The sequence below is a fragment of the Callorhinchus milii genome, unplaced genomic scaffold (assembly GCF_018977255.1).
Source record: "Callorhinchus milii isolate IMCB2004 unplaced genomic scaffold, IMCB_Cmil_1.0 Scaffold13, whole genome shotgun sequence".
Taxonomy (NCBI): domain Eukaryota; kingdom Metazoa; phylum Chordata; class Chondrichthyes; order Chimaeriformes; family Callorhinchidae; genus Callorhinchus; species Callorhinchus milii.
In genome coordinates this window covers 12,015,046-12,026,871 of record NW_024704754.1, presented here as the reverse complement: position 1 = coordinate 12,026,871, position 11,826 = coordinate 12,015,046, and the positions used below count along the sequence as shown (strand labels likewise).

Sequence of the window (11,826 nt, the reverse complement as noted above, 5' to 3'; positions counted from 1 at the left end):
TCTAATGATGAGTACATTTGTTCACTTCCACCATTTCCTGATTTAGGATGCACGTTGGTAGTTTCTGTGGTCTGATTTGTGCTAACCTCGTATAAATGCATCTGTATAGAGGGAATTAGGGGTTCTCCAAGTGAGCTATTTTTGTGTGCTCTATGATTCTATTAGATATTGAGGAGTCAAGTGGTACACTGGGTTGCAGCATGGGTTCCCAAACTCATTTCATAGGGGCAGCTGGACAGAAGCTAAATAGTTTTCTGCAGAAAGGAAAACATTATTCAGAAATTTGGTTGAGTGAAAGCTTTAGAGATTCGCTCTTGACCCCTTTTTCATGTTTTTTTTATCACTTACATATTTAGGACTCCGAAAAAAAACAGCCACTTTGAAAATAGGCAGTAAATAGAACAGTAAAAGGAAATGAGTAGGTTAAAACCTTACCGTAGCAAAAAACGGCAAATACTGCAAATGGAAAATAGATTACAAAGGGTGAATGTGAGAAAATGGTGATAAAAAGAAAGGAAAATAAATATATTTGAAAGTATTTTATACCTATTTGCGATTTTGTATTTGTTTTGGTGAGTTATATTACAACGTCCCAAGGCGCTGATTAATACACTGCGTATATTAATACACTGATAGGCAATCCTACTTGAGCAACTTTCCATTCCCCACCACACTTGCCACCCACCCCGGACACAGACCCGGGGAGTCAACCTCTCCTCCCTCATCCCCATCTCCCCCACCCCTGCCTCACAACCGGGACCCCCCTCCCCTCCCACACACCCTTCTGTCAACCGCTCCCTCCACATCGGACTGCAAAATGTCCGCTCCCTCTGCAACAAGGCCCTGGTCATCAACGATCTCATCCTTGATGAGAACGTTGATATCATGGCCTTGACAGAAACGTGGCTCACCCCAGGCGACACCTTCCCCCTCACGGAGGCCACGCCACCCGGCTACACCTCCCACCACATCCCCCGCCCCAACCGCCGTGGCGGTGGTGTTGCCCTTATCTCAAGGACACCACTTGCCCTATCCCCCTACTCCACTGGCTCTTTCCCCTCCTTTGAGCACCTCACCCTCTCCCACCCCTCATTCCTCTCCCTTAAAATCCTCCTCCTCTACCGGCCCCCTAAAACCTCTCCCACCTTCATCTCTGACATTTCAACACTCCTCACATCTCTTTGCCTCTGCTCCGATCGCCTCATCATCCTGGGCGACTTTAACCTACACTTCACCCCCTCCTGCTCCATCTCCACAGACTTCTCTTCCCTGCTCTCCTCACTCAACCTCTCCTACACATAAACTCCCCCACTCACAGTCACGGCCACCCACTCGATTTGGTGATCACCCGGGGCCTCAGTGTCTCGGATGTCACTATTACCGACAAGGCCATCTCTGACCACTACTTCATCTCCTTCACCACCTCCACCCCCCTCCCCACCTCCACCAGACCCACCACCATCTTCTACCGCCCTTGGAAGAAGTTACCCCCACAATCCCTAACCGATGCCTTGGAGTCCTCTGAACTCCTCTCCCTCTGGCCTTCAACCCTCACCGACCCCTCTTCTCCTCTCTCCCTCCTCCACAATACCCTCTCCTCCACACTCGATACTCTTGCCCCCATCACTTCCCGCACTGTCTCCTACTCCCGCTCCTCCCCCTGGTACACCACCCACCTCCGCTCACTGAAAAGCCAGGTGCGGGCTGCTGAACGCACCTGTGTCAAATCTGGCCTAACGGTCCACCGACAAATCTGGCTGGACCTCCTCAAAATTTACCGCTCCACTCTAGCCTCGGCCAAGTCGTCCTTCTACTCCAGGATAATCCTGGAGGCGAAGAACAACCCCAGGCTACTGTTTTCCACCACAACCCGACTCCTCCGTCCCCCCGCCACCCCGCGCAGGTCATCTCCTCCAACCTTCACTGCGAGGAGATGCTGGATTTCCTTGAATCCAAGATCAAGGGAATCCGCTCCGCGGTCACTTCCCCTCCAACTTCCACCCACCACCCACCCCTTCCCTCCCACACTCCGACTCCTACCCATCCTCCCCTACACACCTTCGTACCCGTTTCCCCACCCTCTGTCACTGAACTCATCCTATCCCTAAAACCAACCACCTGCTCCCTTGACCCCATCCCCACTCCACTCCTTATCTCCCAGCTCCACTTTCTTGCCCCACATATCACTGACATCATCAACCTGTCCCTCTCCTCTGGCTCTGTCCCCATTCCATTAAAAACTGCCATCATCACGCCCACCCTGAAAAAACCCTCCCTTGATGCGTCGCAGCTATCAAGCTACCGGCCCATCTCCAACCTCCCCTTTCTCTCCAAGGTCTTGGAAAGAGTTGTCGCCTCCCAACTGCGCTCTTTCCTTTCCACCCATTCTCTTTTTGAACCCCTTCAGTCAGGTTTCCGTGCTGCCCATAGCACAGAAACTGCCCTGGTCAAGGTCACCAATGATATCCTGACCATCTGTGACCAGGGCTCCCTCTGTCTCCTCGTCCTCCTCGACCTATCGGCAGCATTCGATACGGTCGACCACGCTATCCTACTCCACCGCTTGTCCTCCCACCTCAACCTTCAAGGCACTGTCCTTGAATGGTTTAGGTCGTACCTTTCTCACCGTCTTCACTTTGTCTCAACGAATGGCTTCTCCTCCACCCCCCGTACTGTCTCATGTGGTGTCCCTCAGGGCTCTGTCCTCGGTCCCCTCCTCTTCACCCTCTATATGCTCCCCCTCGGTGACATCATCCGCAGACATGGAGTTAACTTCCACATGTATGCGGATGACACCCAACTCTACCTTTCCTCCTCTACTCTCAACTCCACGACCACCGATGTCCTGACAGCTGCCTGTCCGACATCGAGTCCTGGACGAGAGACAACTTTCTTCAGCTCAACGTGCGAAAAACCGAGGCCCTCCTGATTGGCTCACGTCAGCGCCTCCGCACCTCAGGCGCTGACACCATCAGCATCCAAGGCTGCACTCTCCACCTCTCAAAGCCAGTCAGGAACCTCGGCGTTTTGTTCGACCCTGAGCTGTCCTTTCTCCCTCACATCCGCACCACAACTGGCACCGCCTTCCATCACCTCCGGAACATCGCCAGACTACGGCACTACCTCACCCCTCACGCTGCTGAAACCCTGGTTCACGCCTTTGTCACCTCAAGGCTGGACTATGGGAACTCTCTCCTCGCCGGCCTTCCCGCCACCTCCCTCCACAAGCTGCAGGTCATTCAGAACTCTGCAGCTCGTGTACTGTCCCGCACCAGGCTTCGGGACCACATCACTCCCACCCTCGCTCGCCTCCACTGGCTCCCCATCCCCCAGAGGATTGATTTCAAGATCCTCATCCTCACCTACAAGGCCATTCACGGCCTTGCTCCCTCCTACCTCTCCAACCTACTATCCCCCTACCTACCTGCCCGTACCCTCCGTTCCTCTGGCTCCGGTCTGCTCCACGTCCCCCGCCCCAACCGCCCTACCATCGGTGGTCGGGCCTTCAGCCTCTCAGCCCCAGGCTCTGGAACTCCATCCCCCAGTGCCTTCGCCGCTTCCTCCCTTTCCTCCTTCAAGGCCGGTCTCAAAACCTTTCTCTTTGACCGTGCCTTCAGCTCCCCTCTCGACTCTCTTCCCCCTCCTCGCTCCCTCCCTTCCCTCCCCTCACCCTGACCATTTCCCCCCTCCTCGCTCCCTCCCTTCCCTCCCCTCACCCTGACCATTTCCCCCTCCTTGCTCCCTCCCTTCCCTCACCCTGACCATTTCCCCCTCCTCGCTCCCTCCCTTCCCTCACCCTGACCATTTCCCCCCTGCTCGGGTCATGACCCAACTGTGCAGCGCCTTGGGACGTCCTCCTGACGTGAAAGGCGCTTTATAAATGGAATCTTGTTGTTGTTGTGTTGTTGTTTATTCCTGTAATGTTTGTTAACGCCAAAGGGTGTTCTGCAATTCTGCCCAATTGGGAGCTCAAAAATGAACAGAAAGAATCAGTGCATAAATGACTTTAAATCTACTGGCAACATAAGGGTTAAAACAAATTGTAGCTCTTCCTACTTTCAAAGTCGAAGCTTAAGCATTCTGTTAAAATTCCTTTTCCCATTTGGCCACTTGGTGGTGACTGAACACCAATGTTGCTGAGTGTTGGATGGGTCACACTGCAGAATGATAACATTTCCAGTGTAAAACTACAGGAACTCCTTTCAGTTACCGAGACTGCAGCATGTAGGCCACTCTGGGACTCAACAAAACCAAAAATATATTGCATACAAACAGAGTCACTACACTAGACAGCAATTACTTCTGAATGCTTTGAAACGCTTCAATGGTACAATCGCTCTGTCAAAATGAAACAACAACGATTACAATTGTATAGCGCCTTTCACGTCGGGAGGACCAGAATCTTGAACTGGATCCTCTGAAGGATAGGGAGCCAATGGAGTCGGGCAAGAGTGGGGGAGATGGGGTCACAGAGTTTGGTGCGGGAGAGGCTGCATAGGTCTGGATTATCTGCAGTCTGTGGAGGGAGGAGTTGGGAAGGCCGACAAGCAGGGGGTTTGCATAGTTGAGCCTGGAAGTGATGAAGGCGTGAACAAGAGTTTCAGTGGCCTGAGGGGTGAGGTTGTGGCAGAGTCGGGCGATGTTACGGAGGTGAGGAAAGGCAGAGCAGGTCATGGCTTGGATGTGGGGAAGACAGTTGAGGGTCGAACAAAACACCGAGGTTCCTGACTGGCTGGTGAGTTGTAGTGTACAACCATGGAGGTTGATGCTGCCAAAGCCTGAGGTGCTGAGGCGCTGGCGTGAGCCAATCAGAAGGGCCTCAGTCTTGTTCACATTCAACTGTAGGAAATTTGCCCTCATCCAGGACTTGATGTCCGACAGGCAGTCTGTCAGGACAGCAGTGGTCCTGGAGTTGAGGGTAGAGGCAGAAAGATAGAGTTGGGTGTCATCCGCATACATATGGAAGTTGACCCCATGTCTGCGGATGATGTCACCAAAGGGGAACATGTAGATATTAAAGAGAGGGCCAAGGACAGAGCCCTGGGGGATGCCAGATGTGACAGTGCGGGGGCTGGAGGAGAAACCGTTAGAGGCAACAAAGTGGAGACGGTGAGCGAGATAGGAATCAAACAGGCAAGGGCAGATCTGTGAAGATTGAGTAAAGTGGAGAGGCGGTGTATGAGGATGGAAGTGGTCAATGATGTCGAAGGCAGCAGAGAGGTCGAAGAGGACAAGGAGACAGAGGGAGCCCTGATCACAGATGTTCAGAATGTCATTAGTGACTTTGACCAGTGCTGTTTATGTGCTGTGGGCAGCGCGGAAGGCGGATTGGAGGGGTTCAAAGAGGGAATGGCGAGAGAGAAAGGAGCAGAGCTGGAAAGAAATGGGAGGTTAGTGATGGGGCGGTAGTTGGAGAGGAGGGATGGGTCCAGGGAAGGTTTTTTCAGGATGGGGATGATGACGGCTGTTTTTAGGGGAGTGGGAACTGAACGGATGGACAAGGAGAGGTTGATGACGTCGGACAGGAGAGGGGCCAGAAGAACTGGGAGATAAGGAGAGAGGTGGGGATGGGATCAAGGGAGCAGGTGGTGGGCTTGATTTTGCGAACGATGGCGGTGACGGAGGAGGAAGAGATAGGGTTGAAGGAGTATAGGGTTGAAGGAGATGGATGGGGGTTGGGTCATGTGGGAGAGGTGATGTGGGAGTGGCGGTGGACGGAGAAGAGGTGGATTAAAATATCCCCTCGATTTTGGATTTGAGAAAGTCCAGCATCTTGGAGTTTGAGGAGAGGATGGGCGAGGCGTGGGAAGATGGATGGGGGAGGCGGTTTGTGGTGGAAAAGTGAAGCCTGGGGTGCAAGGAGTATTGTTAAAATTCAGTTGCAGCTCTGGCTTCAAAGACTTCCAGATTTCTTAATTAAGAAATGCGGCAAAATCGTCATCCCTATTTTATTTTGTAGGGGGGAGATGAGTTGGGATGGAGAAATAAAACAACACAATAAAAACATTCTGTATGCATATAATTTTGAATGAACAGCATATTGCCATGAAGCTAAGCTGTTGTTCTGATGTGATAACTGCTGCGCTGAGCAACAAAGGTTTCAGCAGCTCTGAAACAGCAACTGCGTTACATGCCTGTGCAAAGTAGCCAGGGCTGGATGCTGACTCCATAGTTGATACAAGGCTGACAACATCACCCGGGAACAGCAACTGTTGAAAGTCTAAAATAGCAGTTGACTAAAATGACCCATTTGTCACCTCAAAGATTTAATTAAGCGCTTTGAGACGTTGATAAGACATGAAAAGCCATATATCAAATGCAAGGATTATTATTAATGAGACTAGTGAATACACAATGACTACACTTTAATAATCCTTGCACTCGATATAGTGCTTTTCACGTCAGGTGGACGTTTCAAAGGATTTGCTGTAAAGTGCTGTATCTGCATATTTTGTAGGCGAAATGTGACAGCCAATTTGCGCACAGCCATGTTCCACAAACAGCCGTGAAGTGAACTTGATGAACTTTGCAGTATATCGTGTCAAGCACTTGAGATGTCCGCCTAATGTGAACAGCGCTATCTCAAATATGAGAATTATTATTACCAATTGGAATAATTTTCCTGATTTCTCCTAATTGTCTGGAAAAGAGAATACTGAAGAGACTTTGTAGAATAATAGACAGCAGAAGGGGAACAAATGCACACACTGTCTTTGTGAAGCCATATTTGCATAAATTTATTAGTTCCATACTTGTACTGTAGATACAAACGCAATTAAATATAAGAAAGAACTAAATGATTCCTAAACATCAATCACCTAGGTAACGTTGTCCTCACACCTTCTAAAAAACAGGTTTTGGAAGAAATTGGTTATTTAATTGTTCAAATCGCATTAAGTACTGTGGACATGATGTGACTTTAGTGTGTGTTTGCTAGTTTAAGATGTGCACTGAACCACTGTGGGCAACACGGAAACAAACAACCCAACACACGGTCTGAGAACTGTCCCCCCTCACCTCTCAACCCACCCACACTTCAAACTGGAATTAAGAAAGCAGAGGGCAAGACATCTCTGAAACTAAGACATTTAACTGAGAAGGGTCTTCCTGGTGAGTCTCAGTTAAATGTCTCATTAAATGTTGGTTAGACGGCTAATTGACTGAAGTTACTATAAGCAATACAACGGATCCGATTTATAATTTGGCGCACGACTGATGCAATGGAAAAACACTGGTCTCTTTGTAAAAGTAATTGGAGATCCTTTTTACGTGACTTCCAGTACACCATAGGATCTATTAGTCCATTTTTGGATGATCACAAATCAGTGGGAAAGAGCAGGTCATGCCAGTGGGGTAAGCTGGCATCAGCAATGGGCTTGATGGGGCAAATGATCTCCTGTTGTGCTACAAACACTCTATGATTTTAAAACGGGTTGGCTGTAACTCCAAAAGGCAGCATTATATACAGAGGGACATTAATTTCAATCTTTCACACAAACAAGAAGACTGAGATGATCGTACACTCTGTGGAAATGAATGTTCCCAGGCTTCTGAGATCATGGCGATGATCATCTGTAGAAAATGACCAGCCAGGCATAAATTACAGAGATGCATGTGTACAGTTTGGTCGGTTATCTAGGGGAGAAGTCTATAGACATTTCTGACTGGAGATGAAATAAGCAAAGTGGGATTTTACAGGATCCAGGCAAGAAAATGACTTAAAGAACTTTCCTTCCCCCATGCTATGAGCTGTCAATGATTTCTAATGTTTGTATTTCCTGGTTGACCTGAGGCAATTTGCTATTTTATTGCCTTCTGACACACTCATTGAGTAGATCGAGCTAACAAATTTGGGTGGAGGGGGTGGAAGGGAAGTCTTTAATAATAAATGACCTGGTGTTGGGTGATCACTTTAGTTTACAGGGTTTAACAGCATCCTTGATACTTTGGATTGAAACCAACTAAATGTACCATGCAAACTCCATCAACATGCAACAGTTGAGAGGAAAAAAAAACTGAACTGTTTAGAAATACAGTAAAATTCGCATAAGTCTTATCTTTAGAAATCATATAATTGCCTAATCCGTACATGCACCCGAGTTCCATTTAGTTTACTATCCAATCCACTTAGATTTTGTTGCACTAGCCGTACTTTATAAACAATTCATCTCCTAACTCGTAACTCCGCTCCCTGATCTTCCATTACTCCCACATTTCCCAGCTGCAATGAATAGCGAGAGATGACGTCCTGACCCGTCGATGCATGTGCACTTATTGGCCGACTGCATTGAACCACAGGAAACGTAGTCTTGACCTGCCGCCGCATGCGCAGAAGAACTTCATTTCTTGTGATTTAATGCGATTCCAATATTTGGCGGGAAGTGCACATGTGGCGACGGGTCAAGACTCATTGAATCATGGGAAACTTGAAACTCATTGAATTACACATGCACAATGTAGATATTGATTAAATTGGATTTTGTACAACTCATACAGTTTGCCTGTAGCTCGGACTTCACGTAAGGCATGTTATGGTCCCCATTGATATGACTTTTGTGAGTTTTACTGTCGTACTCTGCTTTCTTACGATACAATTGTAGAAAACACTGCCAATTAATAAGAGCACACAGAAATGTTTCTGAAAATAGGATCACTCTATCATCAACACAAAGATATTCTGATGCCTACTTGGTCAGTGAGGTGGCATTCAGAGGTAGCATGGACATAAATGAATACACCATATATATATATATACACACACACAGTGAAGTGGGAAGAGATCTACAAAACAATGTACAACTTAATGAGCCAAGTCCTGGAAAATTCACCATCATGCAGTAGGATTTACAGATATCTATCAGCGCTAGTGGGATCTATTATGGCCCAAATTCTTGTGGGTTGCTTTAAAAAAAAGCAAACAAGTATCATGCTGAACTATGGGAGTTTCTATGGAATCTACTTTCGGAGTTAAGTTCCCATAGCCTGGCGTGATTTCCTACCGATTACCGGAAGGAGCCTACATTTGGCTTCCTATTTATAGCAGGAATCCCATTAGAAATTGCCACATAATGTATTAGATCTTGTTACCTTTCGGAAGGATGCACCGATTACAGCATGCTGGAAATTGTCCAAAATGATGGGACAGAGAGGGGAGAGGAGAATTGGACTGGTTTGGAGAATAATCTGAACTGTTTGGGGTGGATGTAAAGTGATTCCGAAAATCAATTTTGTAGTAAAGTGTGAATTTGGTCAGAGGGTGATTTGATTTTACATTCTGTGAATTGTAAACCCACTGGAAGCAGACACCCAAGGCCTAACTGTGCATTAACCCTTTCACCAACTGCTTCCCAAGTGCTGTTTGTTTATTACGCCTATGTTTTCCTTTTGCAATAAAATTACAGATCTTATTTGACATCCTGTCAATGAACTAAAAGGGGATTATGCAGATTTGTTTGAGAAATTGTTAAATAATTATTTTGTTTATTTATCAATCAGAATGTCAGGCTGGTCCAACATTATCATGCCTTGGATTACTGTGGGCATGCCTGGCTTTATCATCCACCCACTTGTCTGGCTCCCTCATTGCTTTAGGCATTTTCAATCTAAACTGACTGGCGATTGGAAAAATCAGGCTGAAGAATTACAGACTTGAATGAATGTGATTTGTAAATGCAAAGCCTGAGAGCCACTGGGGCAGAGCCAATCATTTGGACACTATCCCTTTCCCTTTAAGGGAAAGGAAAGTGTGCTAGAGCATTTAAAACTAGACAAAAAAAGGGTAATGCTTTACAATTCCCACTTCAAGGTAGCGACAATCTGAACTTGGTGCTGTGGCTGAATGAAACAGTGCACATTTAAAATAAGCTCCACGTTGTGTGTAAATTGCATATGTGCCTTTAAAGGACCTGCAGTCACATGAACACTGTACCAATGCCTCATACAGGATCATTTTACACTGGTTTCTGTTAAGGACATAATCTTACAGGGACCCAGTTACAGCTAACAATGTTTACAATATAAAAACCTAATAAACTGGACTACAATACCTTAAGGCTCCACTGAAGTTAAAGCCAAGACAGAACAGAAGACGTGAAAAGCATTGTACGACATAAAATATGGCTTTTTTTTTCTCTAAACTGACACTACAATTAGGCAAAAGATCCACAAAACGAGTGTTACATATAGAGCATGGAGGGGTGGTGGGTCCACCCTCAGACTGGGTTAGTTTAATGCCAGCACCAAATGCAGCTCTGTATCGTGCTTCCTCTAAACTACGTCCAGAAGTGCGCTAAATTTGAGTTCAAAAAAGGGAGGAGTGAAGATTTTCACTGTGAAATGCAACAGCAATCTCCAGGGAGAAGCAGGAGGAAGATGATATTTTAGCAAACAGACTGCTTTTTTTTTAAAACAAATAAATTAAAACAAAAACTGTAATCTTTGCATCCTTACTGTTAACTTGTAAACTGTGACAGCTTAAGGCTAAATAAATGGAAAACACATTCTTAAAGCTATGGCAAAGTAACATTGCTCATTGATAAGGCTTGTGGCGTTGTTAACGTTCAAATCCAATGTAACCTTTTTTTGTAGGACAAAACACAATTAATCTTTTGCTTTTTTTTAATATAACGTCATCATTACAGCACAATGTTGTCGTTCTTTCCTTCCTTTGCTCCTCCTCTCGGTCTTCAACTCAGCGAGGTGATGTTTGACCGGCCGCCTGGCGGGGCAACGATGCGATGTCCACTGCGGCGTGGGCCGTCATCAACCTGAGCCCCTGCAAGCAATGAGACGGTCGCTGTGAAGCAAAAGTCACTGGCAACTGAGCGGCAGATACGGCAGAAGTCCTTAACCTTCAGCAAACATCAAATAGATTCAGCAAGTAGGTCAGAAATAAAATAACCCCTTAACAAACCCTCAAAAAAAATGTGGCCACTCAATCCATGACTGTTTGTAGGACACTGCTGTGCGCAATTGGCTGTTTCACTATTGTGGTGCTTCACCCACAAATACACAGTCACTCCACTTTCCATTATATTCTGTGAAGAGCTTTGAGTCTCAATCACATGATAAGGCACTGTATCAAATGCATTATCATTATTATCATTATTATTTTCAGCCTAAAAGGCAGCCGTTCGGTCAACCTGCTTTTTCCAAGTCATACTTTTTTCAATATTGATAATCGTTATTATGAATAATTTTACTTTCCTGTTAGTTGTCAACTAGAATCATAGAAATTTACAGGACAGAAAGAGGTCATTGTTTCTGTACTGGCTCTCAGAGCAAGGTGTTCATTCAAATCCACTTCTCTGTCTTATCCCCATAATCCCTCCAGCCTCTATATTGAGGCCACTCTAGGTGATCTGTTAAACTGCAACAAGCACAGAACAATTTGGGTTAAATGTGGGCTGCAATTCAAGCTTTGGAGCAGAATTGCTGCCGATGGGAATTCTAACAGAATTCCGTCTTAAATATTCCAGTTAAGAAATACCGCAAATTAGACTCCATGGCAGGATAGGGACCACAGAAGCACATAATGGCAAGGTAGTTAGATTAAAACCACATGATTAACTCCACATGCCTTACCAAGTATCTTGGGACAAGAGCAGAATCACCTCAATATCCAATTCTTAAATTACACTCAAATCTACTTAGTGATAATTCTCACTGAATCAAATCTCATCCAGCTAAATACTTTCAACCTTCAACACCATTTAGAAATTCAATTTCCCCATAACCTAAAATATCCAGTTAAATATCAGCGTTACAAAATAAAGGGTTCATTCACCAGAGGGTAATAGTTACTGCCATTCACTGAATGAAACTTAA

The 11,826-nt window shown here is 46.2% G+C and overlaps 1 protein-coding gene across 4 annotated transcripts in view; it reads right to left on the bottom strand.

The window, feature by feature from the left end:
* Positions 1 to 6,716: 6,716 nt before the first annotated feature.
* LOC103177290 (dihydropyrimidinase-related protein 3) overlaps positions 6,717 to 11,826 on the bottom strand; it is an 81,244-nt gene continuing 76,134 nt past the window's right edge. For 3 of the 4 annotated variants that reach the window (XM_007891390.2, XM_007891388.2, XM_042339843.1), the window contains exon 14: positions 6,717 to 10,795. In XM_007891390.2, coding sequence (XP_007889581.2) covers positions 10,686 to 10,795 — 110 coding nt within the window. In that variant the 3' untranslated portion in view covers positions 6,717 to 10,685. The remainder of the gene's footprint in view (positions 10,796 to 11,826) is intronic. The other variant, XM_007891391.2, reaches the window with a different exon arrangement.